Source organism: Girardinichthys multiradiatus, chromosome 10, assembly GCF_021462225.1.
Source record: "Girardinichthys multiradiatus isolate DD_20200921_A chromosome 10, DD_fGirMul_XY1, whole genome shotgun sequence".
NCBI classification, from domain to species: domain Eukaryota; kingdom Metazoa; phylum Chordata; class Actinopteri; order Cyprinodontiformes; family Goodeidae; genus Girardinichthys; species Girardinichthys multiradiatus.
Genome location: NC_061803.1, coordinates 11,153,155 through 11,171,121, shown reverse-complemented (window position 1 = coordinate 11,171,121; position 17,967 = coordinate 11,153,155). Strand labels below are relative to the sequence as shown.

General features: G+C 39.5%; 1 protein-coding gene across 5 annotated transcripts in view; it reads left to right on the top strand.

Annotated features, from left to right (window-relative positions):
- Positions 1-16,045, top strand: part of LOC124875076 (adenosine kinase-like) — a 205,049-nt gene extending 189,004 nt beyond the window's left edge. For all 5 annotated transcript variants that reach the window (XM_047376896.1, XM_047376894.1, XM_047376897.1 and 2 more), the window contains 2 exons: positions 13,922-14,008; positions 15,408-16,045. In XM_047376896.1, the coding sequence (XP_047232852.1) occupies positions 13,922-14,008; positions 15,408-15,532 (212 nt within the window). In that variant the 3' untranslated portion in view covers positions 15,533-16,045. The remainder of the gene's footprint in view (positions 1-13,921; positions 14,009-15,407) is intronic.
- The last annotated feature ends 1,922 nt before the right edge of the window (positions 16,046-17,967 follow it).

Here is a 17,967-nt window from a genome sequence, read left to right as displayed (position 1 = left end):
GTTTCTGTTTAAGCAGAAAGGTTACTCATTTACATGGAAATTGAACATTGTTAATAAAGTGTGATGTTTGTGTTACATACTTTGCATTCGACGGAATATATTATCAGCCTGCAGCTGCAACTTTTTTCACATTCTTTTTTTTCACGCTACAACCACAAAGTGCAATATGTCTTTTTAAGATTTCATGTGATAGACCAACAGAAAGTTGCACAGAATTGTCACGTGGAAGAAAAGTAATATGGTAATATGCGTTTTTAAGAAAATATTTGTAATAAAAAATCTGAAAAGTGTGGCGTGGCGAGCATTTGTTTGCGGCTCCCTTTACAGAGAAATTTGAATGTAATCCTTCTGTTCTGTGAAAGCCTCAGAGGTTTGGTGAAGGAATTTAGTGAATACAAAGCATCATGTAGCCCGAGGAACAGACAGGTCAGAGGTAAATCTTTTGGGGATGTTTAGAGCAGAGTTAGGTTATAAAACAATATCCCAAGCTTTGAACATCTAGAGCACTGAAAATAGAAAGAGTATAACAAAACTGCAAACCAACCAAGACATGACCATCTAAACTGACAGGCCAGGCAAGGATAGCATTAATCAGAGAAGCAGCCAAGAGCCCCATGAAAACTCAGGAGGCAACTCAAGTAGGAGAATCTTTCTACAAGACAACTATTAGTCACAAATATGGCCTTTTTTGATACGGACACATTGAGGGAAGCCATGTTTGGAAAAAAAAAAGCCACAATAGGTCCCATTTAGAGCTTGCCACAAGCCATATAGTGGACAACAAATGTGGACCAAGGTAATCTGTTAAAATTAAACCAAAATAAATTAGGATTTTGCGTGAAGGCTTAAAGTGGGGCAAAAAAATGAACACTTCACTTCAAACTGAAAACACAATCCCCACTATGAAACATAGTGGCGTTGGCATCATGTGTGGAGATGCTTTTCTTCAGCAGGAGCTGCTAAACTGGTCAGAGGTGAAGGGAAGTTGGATGAAGCTAAATACAGGGTGAAATGATTAGAGCGTGGAGAGGGCTTCAGACTGGGGTGGAGGTTCAACTTCTAACAGGACAACAACCTAAGACATACAGCCAGTAGTGTGGTTTAGATTAGGTTTAGATTAGGGGTACATAACACATTGCATCCATGTGCACAATAATACTACTGTGGAAGACTGCAGAGCAGTACTTGTTGACTACTGTAGTGACATACATTTATTTTATGCATATTTTATCTTCACAATCAAGGAGGACAAATGTTGTTTTACAAGGTTGTTGGGAAGAAGAGAGGACACAGAAGGAGATATGACCAGAAGAAAAAAGGGCTGGATTTGCCCACCCAAACAAAAGAGCAATATGAGAGCACCAGAAATGGAATCTTTATTGAATGCAAATGCCCGCCACTTCACCTTTTTGTTTTTTGGTTGTTGAAAAACTGCAAATTGTCTGTCTTGTACTTCATAATTTGAGTTGGTCTATCACATAGATCCTGATAAAATGCAATAAAGTTTGTGGTTGTAACTTGACAAAATGTGAACAATTTCAAAGGGGAAGAATAATTTTACAAGGCACTTCTTTTTTCTTTTACTGACACATCAGCTTGAACAGTCCTCCATCCCAACTTCCTGAAAGCATCTCAGTTCGCTGATGATATTTCGCCTGCGGTTTCAGTAATTTTGGGCATATGTCCTCTTTTATATAACTCACTTGCGAGCAAAGATGCCGGTCGTGATAGGGAAACAGATTGAATGTCAGCTTGCTTCTAACCTGTCACATTTGCCAAGAAAAGCGGTGAGGCTTGCTTTCCTCTCTGAGGCCCTGGATTTTGGCTCGAACGCAATGGGAACTGTTCCAGAAGGAGCGTTTTCTGGGAAGTTTCTCACATTACAAAAAGAAATGTTTCCCTGAATCTCTGTTGAGCACTTGAGCTAAATATTCATGTGTAGTTCCCAATCATTCAGCTGTCAGAGGAGCACATAAAATGAACTCATTATTTTACTTGTGTTGATGATTAATTTTAATGACTTGACAGCTCCGTACTCTACCTGTCAAAGCAAAAATGTGGAACACTGGAACATAAGCGATATAGCTTGTAGTAATCCAAATCAAAACAGCTCTGCATATGATCATTTTTCAAAAAAGTTGAAGTCCTCTTATTTAAACATTAACTTTTCTTCACTAGAAAGCATTTTCTCAGTCACGGCTGAGCCGACGGTTGTCATTGCCAAAGAGAATAGCCGGTAATAAAGGACCTAATTGATACTCATTTCAAAGAGATGGCTGCTAAAAGAATTTCTGTTAATCACCACCATTCAAGAGCTGTAATGAGGGAATTATGAAGTGTGAATTAACAAAGCATACAATTATACAGCACCTTACTGGAAAGAATTATTTGAATTCCTTTGAGTTTTATTTTTTTGTTTTTTTGTCTCCGGTGGTGCACATTACCTGTCAGAGAGCTGCCTTACAAAACTCCCACATGCTCACCACCAATCTGCTCCCCGGTTTTTGCCAGAATAAATTGAAAAGAGCAGTATTATGTTTAAAAAAGCATGCTGCGGGGTTTATTGATTGAAAAATTGTTGCCAGACTCATTATTGTGAAATGTGAAGTGAGTTGGGTGGAGTGATGTTTTCAGATGTTCTGTGAGCCAATAACAACATAGTGAAAGGGTTCTGGCAGAAGTAGTTTTAAATTTTTTTATTTTAGTATTTATTGCCATGTCCATGGCAGATTCTTGCCAATGAGGTCTTTGTTAAAGACAACGGGGGAATTGTTGGTGTGTAACGTGAGTTGACGTGTCAGTCAAATGGAATATTTTGCATCGGTGAGGTTGTGTGAACTTTCCCCCAGCAGCAGAATACAAACTGTGGTCATGAATAAAGAGAAATATTGAAGGTCTAATGTACCCTGATGTGCCTTTCTCAGAAGCGTTCTGGAAAACTCATCAGAGATGTTTCTAACTCAGAAATCAGAAAGAGGCTCTGTTTGATACTTAAAATTTGAGTTCACATTCCCATCTCACAGTTAAAGAAAGCACACCCTCCGTCGCTTTGGGGGCCTTAGACATATATATGGTTAGAATAATTATGTCTACCTAAAAGTGGTAAAAAAAACACCACATACTTTTTCAATATTTATTACACAAAGAAGAAACCAAAGTGGGAAAGTATGTAAAGATAAAAACCTAATAACCCTTGACATCTACAAAATTCACAGTACAGAAGAATTTATAAGGGATGTACTTTCTATTTTACTATGACTGTTTGTACTTATACAGTTTTTGAACTCAAAAAATATAAAAAGATCTTTATTAAATTTACAGTTATAAGCAAACATTTGCAAAGCTAATACAATAACAGGGGCCCCAACTACACTACAATGGATATTTTTTGGAGCGTGTATTTTTTTACCCATTTTTGAAAAAACCCTCCTCCAAACAAAAATGCTTTTAGCACCTTTTCTGTGCCAGACATTAGCAACATCAAATCTGTATAGAAGATCAGCTGTAGGTCATGTATTCTTACACCAGGGGTGTCGAGTACCAGTCCTCAAGGGCTGGTGTCCTACAAGTTTTAGATGTGTCCAAAGTTCAGTCTGAATAAAATGGCTGAATTACCTCCTAATGCTCTCAAGCGCTACAGAGTCCTGCTACTGACTTACATTAATTATGTGTTTCGGGTGTTGCATGATACCGGCCCTACAGGACGGGTGTATCATAGATGGTGTTTACCCTTCTCTCTCATTCACTAATGTCTTCAAATTAATATTTGAATGTTAATAGAAACAGTCAGGAAAAAGTGAGAAAGATCTGGTATAATCCATAAAATGTGCTGCACTGTTATTGTGGTTTCCAAAGTGGAAAACAGGTATCTAGGTTATCATTTCTAATGCTACTGTCACGTTGCCCGGTACGGCAGAGCCGGGGTCCCACCCTGGAGCCGAGCCTGGGGTCGGGACTCGTCGGAGAGCGCCTGGTGGCTGGGTTGCTCCTCACGGGACCCGGCCGGGCCAAGCCCGAACAAAAGACGCGAGACCATCCCCCAGTGGGCCCACCACCTGCAGGGGGAACCGTGAGGGACCGGTGCAAAGAGGATTGGGCGGCAGACGAAGGTGGAGACCTCGGCGGTCCGATCCCCGGATGCTTAGGCCGGCAGGGCTGCCCTTTGTCACCGGTCCTGTTCATAACTTTTATGGACAGGATTTCTAGGTGCAGCCAAGGGCCGGAGGGGGTCTGGTTTGGGGACCAGAGGATTTAGTCTCTTCTTTTTGCAGATAACGTGGTCCTGCTGGCCCCCTCTAGCCAAGACCTACAGCATGCACTGGGGCGGTTCGCAGCTGAGTGTGAAGCGGCTGGGATGAAGATCAGCTCCTCCAAGTCCAAGGCCAAGGTTCTCGACCGGAAAAGGGTGGCTTGTCCTCTTCAGGTTGGAGGGGAGTTCCTGCCTCAAGTGGAGGAGTTCAAGTATCTCGGGGTCTTGTTCATGAGTGAGGGAAGAATGGAGCGGGAGATCGACAGGCGGTCCGTTGTGGTGAAGAGAGAGCTGAGCCAAAAAGCGAAACTCTCGATTTGCTGGTCGGTCTACGTTCCTACCCTCACCTATGGCCATGAACTTTGGGTCATGACCGAAAGAATGAGATCCCGGATACAAGCGGCGGAAATGAGCTTCCTCCGTAGGGTGGCCGGGCACTCCCTTAGAGATAGGGTGAGGAGCTCGGCCATCCGGGAGGGGCTCGGAGTAGAGCCGCTGCTCCTCCACATCGAGAGGAGCCAGTTGAGGTGGCTCGGGCATCTATACCGGATGCCTCCTGGACACCTTCCTTGGGAGGTGTTCCAGGCACGTCCCACCGGGAGGAGGCCCAGGGGACGGCCCAGGACACACTGGAGGGACTATGTCTCTCGGCTGGCCTGGGAACGCCTTGGGCTCCCCCCGGAGGAGCTGGAGGAGATGTCTGGGGAGAGGGACGTCTGGGCGTCTCTGCTGAGTCTGCTGCCCCCGCGACCCGGTCCCGGATAATGCGGAAGACGACGAGTACGAGTACGAGTACGCTGCTGTCACACTGACTGTTATCCTTTCACATATGTTGACGTATTGAAAATGTGTTTTACATGAGTCTAAACACAAGGAGGCAAAGGCTGTTCTGCAACATTAAATCCTGTCCCTTCTTTAAAATATACATGTTGGTTTTAATTCACTCATTCTGAATAGTGCATGTGTATTAGGATCAAAGGTGTGGAAGTCAATTTAGAGGAACGTAGGTAAAGCCGTCTGTTTCACTTTTCATTTGAAGCATGCCGAGGTGAATAAATCTTAATGAATGCAGGCAAAAAACCACCACAAAACCGTAGTTTGAGACTTGAGCACATACTGGATACATTATTATTTGGCTCCTATTAATATGCACACATACATTAATCTCAACCATGTGACTTACATGATATAAATTCATGGCATAATATATCAAAACAAGGGCTCTCCGGGTACTTCAGCCTTCTCCCACAGTCCAAAAACATGACCTTTAGGTAAATTAGTCTCTCTAAATTGCTCTTGGTTGTTTGTCCTTTTTGTCTCTGTGTTGCCCTGCGATGGACTGGTGACCTGACCAGGGTGTACCCCGCCTCTCTCCTGTAGACCACTGGAAATAGGCACCAGCTCCCCCGTGACCCTGTTCGGAAGAAGCGGGTATAGAAAATGGATGGATATATCAAAATACATATATTCCCTAAAAGTCAACAACACTATTTTTCTTTCAAAAAGAGAGAAAGTATAGAAACAAGGACTGATGAGACGTACAGCCAATAGAATTATTGTCTGCAGAGCTCCATATAAATATGTTACATCTCCTTCACACTTCACACAAAGTATCTGATCAAATAGAGTTTGTTCAATGCTCTCTGGATCATAGCATCTCCTCACAATTTTCTCTCCATTGTTGTTTCTCTTCCTCTTTGTCTCACTAACAGGGGTAGTGCTAATGCTGGTTTCAGCAGGAGACAGATGCATCATCACAGCTGATTGCACTGCATCTTTGCACATAAGACGTAGCCATCATCCTCTTGTTATTTTGAAAACTCTCCCTCTTTGTTGCTGTACTCTATTATAACTTTAGTATAAAATACAAGGGTCACTGCTGACCACTGTGGAAAGCTCAGCACAAGCTGCTTCTAACAGAGATCTCTATTAGCAGCAGGACACCCCTCGCTGATGTGAGCTGACTTTGTTTCTAGTAGTAAATCTGAAAACAACTAACAATGCCAGGGTTTTCAAACAATGTCAATCTATTTATTGGGCGACCGACTTTAAAATGGCACTGATAATAATCTGCTTATGTTTTTGTCTGTCCCTCCCTGTTGGCATTTTCATCATCATTGATGGTGTCTGACTCCTATATGAGAAATTCATGGTCATCTCCAGAAACATTTCCCTATAACCTTTGTCAAAGGCAGCATTTATTTAAAACTATGTTAGGATCCTAGCTTAAAAAGAATTAAACTATTCATCTAACCTGAGCCAAGTTGAGGTGCTGTAGCTTGACCTAAGGAAATACTGACTTTATGAACCAGTTTTGTAATGAGTAAATTTCTATTAATTTTTCAGGTAACCAAACAAAGTTCTTCAGGCTATCCACTGGAGAGTTCTTGAGGTTTCTTTAACTTGAACCGAGAGCAATTCCTGATTGTCTTTAATAATGGCCTAAATGAAACAACTGATGATGTGTGATTAGTTTAATCAAAATGCCTTTGTCAACCAAATGTGATTAAGACTACCAGGCTGATTTTAATACTATTGAAGGAGCCGTTAACCCTTTGTTTTTGCAGAATTATGTTACTTTTACATTTACTTGTTTTAATTTAGTTTTTATGAAACATGAAGTTTAAATTTAATCCATAAACACTTAATTGAAAAGCTGTTGTGTTGATTGCAGAAGCTTGAAACAAAAAGCACTGAGTTCAGATTATTTATCTTATCAGCATTGAAAGAAGGTGTAAGGACAGAAGGATTCTTTGCAATGCATTTTGTGGCAGAGTTTACCCTTTTACCGTGCTAACTTGCTACAACCTGAATGTAAAAATAAAATAAAAATACATAACTGTATTGGCATCTTTATGAGCAAAACATGTATTGAGGGGTTGGTTAAATGCAGGAAAGAGTAACTGAGAAATCCACATACTCTGACGGATAAAAATAATTAATAAAAAGAGTCATAATACATTTTATTGGCGTATGTATTCAGCTGAAAGTGCAACTATTCAGTTGCACTTTCAGCTGGGTTTAATAAGGAGCAAAATATTATTTGCTTCACTTGCTGTTTCTTGTAAAACGATTCATACCCCTTGGACTTTTTCCCATTTTGTCAAGTTATAACCACAAACTTCAGTGTATTTAAATAGGATTTAATGAGACAGACACGATTATTAACATGGTTCTTTTTACAAGTAAAAACCTGTGCATTTGATTTCAGCTGGTTTAAACTAGTCTGTGTTTTTAACCAATCAGCCCTCTAATAACCAGTCAGTCATTTTCTATTGCTTATTCCATAGTGGGTTGCGGGGAAGCTGGTGCCTATCTCCAACAGTCTATGGGCGAGAGGCCCTCTAATAACCATTTAAAACCAATAATATGTCAAAAAAACATTCAGTTTCAAACCAAATATCTGCCTAATTTATCCTTGATTTATATGAATGATCAATAAATTAATTAGACATATTATCAATGAAAAAATGTTTACTGGGTTACTTGGATAATCCTAAATAAAATCCACTGCAATTATTTGCTTTTAGAATCCACCTGTGTGCAATTTAATGCCAGTATAAATACAACAGAAAGATTATGGTACAACTACAAACCTACCATTTATATAGCCATCTAAACATCTAAATAGCCCGGGCAAGGAGATCATCGATCACAGAAAAGGGAAAAGGTCCAGGGTAACCCTAGAGGAGCAGCAGGGAAATTGTGTCAACAAGACAACTTTTAGTTGTGTACTCCACAAATCTGGACTTTATGAGCCAGATCTGCGGCAAGAACAATTTTTAGGAGAAAAGCTCAAACTAATACATTGGCTTGAACATACCATCCCTACGGTGAAACATGGTTGCGGTACCATAATGCTTTGGGGACTGCTATTCTTTAGCAGTGACAGGGAAGCTGGCTGAGTCGCTAGGAAAATGGATGGAGTTAAACACAGGAAAATACTGGAAGAAAAACTGCAAAAGACTTGAGATTGGGGCAGAAATTTACAATTCAGCGGAATGACACAGAGCCAAAGTGACAATTAAATGGCTTAGATCAAAGCATAATCATGTAAAAGAATGGCCCATTCAAAGTCTAGACCCAAATCTAATGAAGAATCTGTGTCAAGACTTGATTTTTACAAAACCTTTTTAAAGCTATGTATTATTTCCTTCTACTTCATAATTTGCACTACTTTGTATTGGCCTTTCACCAATATAGAAGATCTAAATGTGAAAGTTCTGACACTTCGATGTACGAAGTTGAGCATCCAGATCATTTGAGAGATTATCTGGGTGTGTTTCTCACAAGATCTACCTCCTCCTGTACAAGTGAAATATGCACACCCTCTTTATCTCTAGCTAATGAACACCATCCCCGCTGCAGAACAAGTGCATCAGTTTCAATCTTTAAAACATCCGCTTCTTATAGCCACAAAGCTCGTCAAATTAGCACGACCACATCTAACGACTTCAGTACCTTCAACAGAAGAGTAACTGACAAACTGGAATTTAATGTAAGCACGCATTTTACGTGTGGTTAATCATTTCAAGAGAGAGGAGGCTTCTTAGGCTTCATCTGTGCTATTAATTAAATAAAGTCTTTACGCTGTTAATTAACTGATCCTGAAAGGAGTCTTGTTTTATTATAATTTTTTTATCAGTCAGCTGCTTCCTTTTAAAAAGAATTAGTGCTGTTATGAAAACACCATTGAACTCTTAATCTGATACATCAATGCTACATGATCTGTTACACATCCTTCCTTTGCACATGAAATTTCTTCAGCTCTTTCATTGACATCAGGTGTTAGGCTATAAGTTTATCTTTTGCTCTTTAGGGCAGGAACTTTATTGTATTTCAAAATGGATAAGATGCAGAGCCTTATCTGCTGCTCAGATCGTCTCTGAGCCCTTGTCACGTTGCAGGGAGCCTCATTAAACAAATTTCTTGTAGTTTCTCTTTTTTTCTTTATCATGTTCTCCTTAAACTCCCAGCCTCTCTTCTCAATAAGAGGTCTGTCAGCCCCCTCGTGTTGCTTTCATCCACATGTCAGTCTTTTGTCTCTGACACCCTCTTGAAGGTTCACGTCTGTACAGGGGCCCTTGGATTGTTTGAAGATCGTGTGTGTGGTTTACATTGTTCTGACATAAGTTGCTGATTTAATGTCACTCTACACCTCAAGACTTTGTCATCTGGTAGACTTTTGTTCCTCTTCCTTCCACCCCTCTCTCCACTTTAAACTGGAAGCGTCTTTGAAGTTCACACACTACTGATAATTGAAGCAGTGTGTGATTTCAGCGTAATCCTCTGAAAATAATAAAAGACTCTCATGTTATGGATTCTGTTTTAAACTGAAACCGCTACACTGACCTTGCATTGTTTAATCGAACACAGTAGGCACGTAAAGCTTGCCCACTGTCCGATAAATTCATATTTCCTCTACATTTTCATCCCTGCAGTAGTTGCTCACTTATAAAAAAGTATATTTTTTAAAAACTTATTTCAAAAATCCAAAGATTGACTAATTATAGTTTGCATACGGCTTTTCTTCCAGTTTTAATCTTTTTGCATGTAATTATTTTGAGCATTTCTAGTTATTTGAGATCCTGAAAGAGACAACACACTTTTAATGCTGCTGCAAATATACATATTATTAAATTAATGACACCATCAGCATGAAAAGTTTGTGCTCCTGTTCTATTGAGATGTCTTTGACATATCTTTGACAGATATGTTTGTTTATGATGGCGAACCCTGTCTACATTGGAATTTTGTGAAAGTTGGAGAATAATACATGCAGTATAAAACTCTAAATAAATAAACATAACAGCATTAGGCTGGTTGTTAAGCTCCTTTATGTAAGAAAGTCAATTAAAGTTTTGTCTTCAATTTCTTAAAGATCCTTATAAAAGTATTTACACCCCTTTTGTTACTTCTAACATTGCAACCACCTTAATGCATATTATTGATGTTTTACTTGATTGACCAACACAATCATGAGCATAACTGGAAGGAAAATCATCCAAAAGTGTAGAGTGCCTCCATCACTATGATACAAAATAAAACCCAGTGCAAATAACTGCAAAGTATGGCATAACATTGTTGTCTTCCTAGCCTGTCAGGCCAGGCAAGGGCAGCATTAATCAGAGAACAGCTAAGAAACCAGAGATGGTAACTCTGGAGGAGCTGCTGAGATCCACAGCGCACGGTGGACTCCACATAATGGTCCTTAATGGGAGAGTGCCAAGAAGAAAACCGTATTTAGTTCTGTTTAAAGGTTTAAACGAGCCATTAAGGAGATACAGCAAACATGTCGAAGAACAGGTCCTTCTCAAATAATTTGTATATTGTGATAAAGTTCATTATTTCCCATAATGTCATGATGAAAATTTAACATTCATATATTTTAGATTCATTGCACACTAACTGAAATATTTCAGGTCTTTTATTGTCTTAATACGGATGATTTTGGCATACAGCTCATGAAAACCCAAAATTCCTATCTCACAAAATTAGCATATCATTAAAAGGGTCTCTAAACGAGCTATGAACCTAATCATCTGAATCAACGAGTTAACTCTAAACACCTGCAAAAGATTCCTGAGGTCTTTAAAACTCCCAGCCTGATACCATGGTTTACTGACCATGGTATCAGTGTTCAATTGGCCTGCCAACTCTCCTGACCTGAACCCCATAGAGAATCTGTGGGATATTGTGAAGAGAACGTTGAAAGACTCAAGACCCAACACTCTGGATGAGCTAAAGGCCGCTATCGAAGCATCCTGGGCCTCCATAAGACCTCAGCAGTGCCACAGGCTGATTGCCTCCATGCCACGCCGCATTGAAGCAGTCATTTCTGCCAAAGGATTCCCGACCAAGTATTGAGTGCATAACTGTACATGATTATTTGAAGGTTGACGTTTTTTGTATTAAAAACACTTTTCTTTTATTGGTCGGATGAAATATGCTAATTTTGTGAGATAGGAATTTTGGGTTTTCATGAGCTGTATGTCAAAATCATCCGTATTAAGACAATAAAAGACCTGAAATATTTCAGTTAGTGTGCAATGAATCTAAAATATATGAATGTAAAATTTTCATCATGACATTATGGAAAATAATGAACTTTATCACAATATGCTAATTTTTTGAGAAGGACCTGAAGGTGCTCTGGTCAGATGAATCCACAATTAAGCTATTGGGCAAAACCCTTCATGTCTACCTGAAAACACCATCCTTATTGTGAAACATGGCGGTGGCAGCATCTTTATGTAGGGATGTTCTTCAGCAGAGGCAGGGGAGCTGGTCAGAGTTGATGGGAAGATAGTTAAAGCCAAATAGGGGCAATCTTGGAAGAAAACTTGTTAAAGGCTCCAAAGCTCTTGAGACTATGGCAGATGTTTACCTTCCAGGCGGATTGTTTAGATTAAAGCATATGTATCTGTTGGGATTATTTAATCCAAATGCAGACCTAAATTCAACTGAGAAGCTGTGTGAAATAAAGCGTTAACTGCAACAAAAGTTGGTTTTACACAAATGACTGAGGAGTGCTCAATACAAAAGTGCAAACACTTTTCAGATTTTGATAAAAAAAAATTATAAAAATGTGTTTTAATTTCCTTCCACTTAACATGTATGCACCATTTTGTATTGGGCTATAACATAAATCTCAATAAAATATATTGAAATTTGTGTTTGGAACAAACTGTAAAAAGTTCTAATGGTTTGAATACTTTTGCAACGCTCAAAATCTGTCTATTGTCTATGTCTGCTTAGTCCTGTTCAGGACTTGCAGCAGGCAGGAACAATCAAAAATAAAAAATCTTTCATTATGTCTTAAAGTGATCATTTATGACATGTATCACATAACATGTAGAGCAACAGTTTATTAGAAAAAAATTTTTACTTCTGCATTTCATGTATGTTTTCACTGATTTTGAAAACATAAAGAACCACTTAAGACCTGCAAAGAAATAATGCAAAAAACCTTGATCTATGTGAGATTTCTTCTGAAACGTTTTCTTTTTCCCCCACTTCCTCTGAGTTCTTAGAAAAATGTTAGTTTTCTCACTATTTACAGTACTTTTAGATGACTTGTAGTTGTGAATATGTACAATATTAATAAAACTGAATGTGTTATATATTTTTATTTATTTTATTTTTTTATTTTTTTCAATCGACTGTCTGACTCAGTTTAAACTAAGCACCTCTCTTTGACTTTGCACACATTTGATCACTAAAGCTGGGATAGTTTATCCCAAGGGAGGCATAAATGTCCACACCAAGCATTAAGGTTGACAGAAGTGGAGAAACGTAAAAACATTTTCCAGTGTGCGATGTGGGAAGTAGTTTTCCTTTGGACGAACATCTGAACAACTCATGCTGTTTATCTGATCTGGGTTATTCCAGATTTAAACTATGTGGTTCAAAGATTTTCCAATATTCGTGTATTTCTTATGATTATTCTACTAAAATGCCCTGTCACTTTGAAGAATGTTATGCTTAACCAAGTGATTATTAAACCTTGTTGTTAATTGTCATGAATTGGCACCTAACATACAGTGCCTTGCAAAAGTAATCACACCCCATGCACTTTTTGGCCATGTTATAAACTTTTTATTTATTTTATTGGGGTTGTATGTGATAGACCAACACAAAGTTGTGCATAATAATGCTGTGGAAGGAAAATGATACAAGGTTTTAAAGAGTTTTAGAAATAAATATCGTAACATTGTTATGTTCATTTGTATTTAGTCCTGTTTTACCCTAAGACTCCCAAATAAAATCCAGCACCACCAGTTGCCTTTAAAAGTAACCTAATTAGTAAAAAGTCCATCTGTTTGTAATTTAATCTAAGTTCACATGCAGCTGTTCTGCGATGGGCTTAGAGGTTTGTTAGAAATCGTCAGTGAACGAACAGCAGCTCCCCAGGAGCTGCAGAGATCCACAAACTATTTTGTTGTGCTCTCCACAGTTTTGGTGTTTACGTAAGAGTGCCAAGAAGAAAGCCTTTGTTGAAAGAATCCCATCAGAGGTTGTGTTTAAAGTTTACCAAAAAAAGACATATGGAGCAAATGGAAACACTGAAAACAGTACTGTGGTCAGATAAAAGCAAAATTTAACTTATGCAAATATGTAAAACACTGACAGAAAACTAACACTGCACATGCCCCTGAGCAAGCCATCCTACTGTTAAACAAGGGTGTTGCAGTATTATACTGTGGGAATGCTTTTCTTCAGCAAGGGTAGGCAAGTTGGTCAGAGTTGATGGAAATATCAATGAAACTAAAAACAGCAAGAAAGCTGGTTAGAGGCTACAAGAGACTTTACACTGAACCAGAGGGGTCACCCTTGGCCAGGACAATGATCCTAAACATACAAGTCTGTGGCAAGTATTGAAAATGTATGCTCTCCATCTAATATAACTGAGCTTGAACTACTATGTGAAGGAAAACTATAGAACTAATGAAACTGTAGAAACCATTGCCAGGATTGGTCTGTGAATCAATTTTACTCCTCTTCACAATATGTACTACTTTGAGTTGGTCTATCACATAAATCCCATTGAAATACATTGAATTGTGTGGTTATATTGTGACAAAATGTGAAATGTTCAAGGGTGAAACATACCTTTGCATGCAGAGAGTTAGAGCTGTTTTAAGTAACCATCGTCTTGCTTCCTAACCACAGGAGACAAAGTGACCATGTTTCCTGTTTTGGACATCAACCAGAATGATATTGTCGATACCAACGGAGCAGGGGATGCCTTTGCTGGAGGTATGAAATTATATGCTACTTTGCTTGGCATAGAATTTCAATCATGTGGGTCCTGTTTATTAAACACAACTACAAGGGTTGGACAATGAAACTGAAACACCTGTCATTTCGGTGTGGGAGGTTTCATGGCTAAATTGGACCAGCCTGGCCAGTCTTCATTGATTACACATTGCACCAGTAAGAGCAGAGTGTGAAGGTTCAATTAGCAGGGTAAGAGCACAGTTTTGCTCAAAATATTGAAATGCACACAACATTATGGGTGACATACCAGAGTTCAAAAGAGGACAAATTGTTGGTGCACATCTTGCTGGCGCATCTGTGACCAAGACAGCAAGTCTTTGTGATGTATCAAGAGCCACGGTATCCAGGGTAATGTCAGCATACCACCAAGAAGGACGAACCACATCCAACAGGATTAACTGTGGACGTAAGAGGAAGCTGTCTGAAAGGGATGTTCGGGTGCTAACCCGGATTGTATCCAAAAAACATAAAACCACGGCTGCCCATCACGGCAGAATTAAATGTGTACCTCAACTCTCCTGTTTCCACCAGAACTGTTGGTTGGGAGCTCCACAGGGTCAGTATACACGGCCGGGCTGCTATAGCCAAAACTTTGGTCACTTATGCCAATGCCAAACGTCGGTTTCAATGGTGCAAGGAGTGCAAATCTTGGGCTGTGGACAATGTGAAACATGTATTGTTCTCTGATGAGTCCACCTTTACTGTTTTCCCCACATCCGGGAGAGTTACGGTGTGGAGAAGCCCCAAAGAAGCGTACCACCCAGACTGTTGCATGCCCAGAGTGAAGCATGGGGGTGGATCAGTGATGGTTTGGGCTGCCATATCATGGCATTCCCTTGGACCAATACTTGTGCTAGATGGGCACGTCACTGCCAAGGACTACCGAACCATTCTTGAGGACCATGTGCATCCAATGGTTCAAACATTGTATCCTGAAGGCGGTGCACCAATACACACAGCAAGACAGGTGAAAGATTGGTTTGGTGAACATGAAAGTGACCCCATGACCTGCACAGTCACCAGATCTAAATATTATTGAGCCACTTTGGGGTGTTTTGGAGGAGCGAGTCAGGAAACGTTTTCCTCCACCAGTATCACGTAGTGACCTGGCCACTATCCTGCAAGAAGAATGGCTTAAAATCCCTCTGACCACTGTGCAGGACTTGTATATGTTATTCCCAAGACAAATTGACGCTGTATTGGCCGCAAAAGGAGGCCCTATACCATGCTAATAAATTATTGTGGTCTAAAACCAGGTGTTTCAGTTTCATTGTCCAACCCTTGTACATCCATGGTTAAAGGGTATTAAAATCAGATTTATTCTTAAACCTAAACTTACTTCCATTCTGTAGGGGACTTAATTTCTCTTCCTCCTCAGGATTCCTCTCTGCCCTGGTCCAAGAGCAGTCATTGGAGGAGTGCATCCGGGCCGGACACTATGCAGCCAACGTCATCATCAGACGGGTCGGATGCACCTTCCCCGAGAAACCGAATTTTCACTGATGGAGCCGAAATGTTATTCCCACAAGATGCTTACTATACCAATTTGTACTCTTCAGGGTTTTATGTGCATTTTTCTATTTCCTGTGACTGACATTATGAGACTAATCGCTGCAGCTTGACTGTTTTATCAAGCTATAATAAGGAACTGAGATATTGTAATGCAATACAAACAATGTACTAGCATTGAACATTGGAAGTAGGTTATGTGAAAGGCTGCATTGTTGGTATTTGAGAATCACAATCTGAATTTCTGAATAGGTAATGACAAGTTTGAATCAGTAACATAACCACTGTTTTGGTCCATCATCTTCATGGAAAGATTTAAAAGTATTTAACAATATAATTTAAATTTATGGAAGAAAGTGATCAATTCCTTAGAAATGCATCATACTGTTGGAACAGCTCAAGAATTTCTTAGTAGAGTGTTTATAAAAATCTGTTTTTTTGCTCCCTTATCTGAGAGTTACGACTGACTTGTGACCACAAAATGCAAATAAACAGCCTTACGATGCACTTCTCAACTGTTGCTTAGCAGTTTTACGAACAGTTATCAATTTGCCAGTAGACTGGTGGTGGCATTTCTTCTGTCTTTGAGTTTTTGAGTCATGAAGAGTTATAAAAACCCTCAAAATAAAAGTACTGCAGTAGCATAATGCCACACAAATTTCTTTAAAATATACTACCCTTATTCCTTCAGTGGAGTACTGTCTGGTGAACCATTTCTGTGTTGATTTGGTGATGCGTGGGTATGGGTTTACTGCTGAAAGACAATCCATTTTCAGTTGTCTGGCAGAAGTCCCCAGATTTCCATCTAAAATGTCTTGATATCTCCTGAAGATTATGAATGTCATCCACTTTAACAAAATTAAACACCTGGGTAACAGGAAGTCATGTATAGGTTATAAAGAAAGGTAAATATATAAATTTAAAAAATGGAATTCAATAGAAATGTTTACATGTGCCAAAAAGTCTGGCACTGGTGATTTTTTAAAAAGAAATATTTGGTAACATTTGATATTTTTGGGCTGCACGGAGGGGCAGTTGGTAGCACTGTCGCCTTGCAGCAAGAAGGTCCTGGGTTCAACTCCTGGTCGGGGGTCTTTCTGCAGGGTGTTTGCGTGTTCTCCCCGTGCATGCATGGGTTCTCACTGGGTACTCCAGCTTCCTCCCACAGTCCAAAGACATGCCTGTTAGGTTAATTGGTCTCTCTAAATTGCCCTTAGGTGTGTGAATGAGTGTGTGCATGGTTGTTTGTGTGTTGCCCTGCGATGGACTGGTGACCTGTCCAGGGTGTACCCTGTACCCAAAAAAGAAGAAAATATGTCACAGCTAATGCGAATTAATGTGGCTAAACTGTCAGAGCAGGTCTCGTTTTAATGTAATATGTGGATATTAGGAGACGTTTTGTGATGACAGGACACACAAAAAGTAAAAACATCTGCAAGAAGAAGCCTTTTCTTACCTGATAAAATTCTTGATCACAAACAACACGTCCAGTTGCTTCTATTGTTGTGGTCTGGCTTTTGTTTCCCTGTTCTAGCTATCTGTCATAGCCATAATATGAACTGTGTTATATCCTCCTCCCTCATGTTTTGGTTGTTTCTTCCCTTAAATCCAAGATTCTGACTGTTGGATAATACTGGATGCAAAACGTTTTCAACAGAGAGATTGTTATTTGTGTGTGAGGAGAAATTAATCCTTCCCACTTTCATGTAGTTCGCCCATATTTTCTGCATAAAAAATCTTTGTATCTACTTTTTTTTAAATCAAGGAAACATTCTGTGTCCTATACAAAAATACTCCAACTGACACTGCCGCTCCAAATGTAGCGTCATCATCCAAATATGGTATCCAGGTTCTGTTCTTTATGGAGGCCTGGCTACAAAATCCCATTTTATTTTTAAAAAAAGGTCTTTAAAATTACTTTTCTGCCTTGAAAGACAATAGAAATTGTGATTATGATTTATGTTTCATACTTGCATGCATATTTGTAGATCTTTTTTACTCTAAAAGATGATGATATTTGCCTTTTAAAGTTACAGTTACACTAGCAACAAACTGGAAGGAATTGTTTCTTTAAAAATGAGAAAAACCTTATTAAACCTGTCTTGACCAATGCAAAGTCGGATTTAATATTGATTACTTTAACTTAAGTTCACCTACAATAAAAAGCACAAAGAGTTTGGGGAGTTCCTTTCTTTTATTTAATCAGTGAGGCTTCCCACTCTCACATTATGGGAATTGTACTCTGGAACTGCTCAAGTCACCCAACCTCCCCCATCACCCCCATTGCTAGTTGGGGTACAAACCGGACTCTCTGTCTGCAGGGCAGCAGGAGATCATTTTTCTCAGTTTAAGGGATTAGTGGTTGCTCTTCGCCACGACCATTAAAGGGACCTGAAAATTAGGCTGATCCTTCGTGCCCAGCTGTGCTG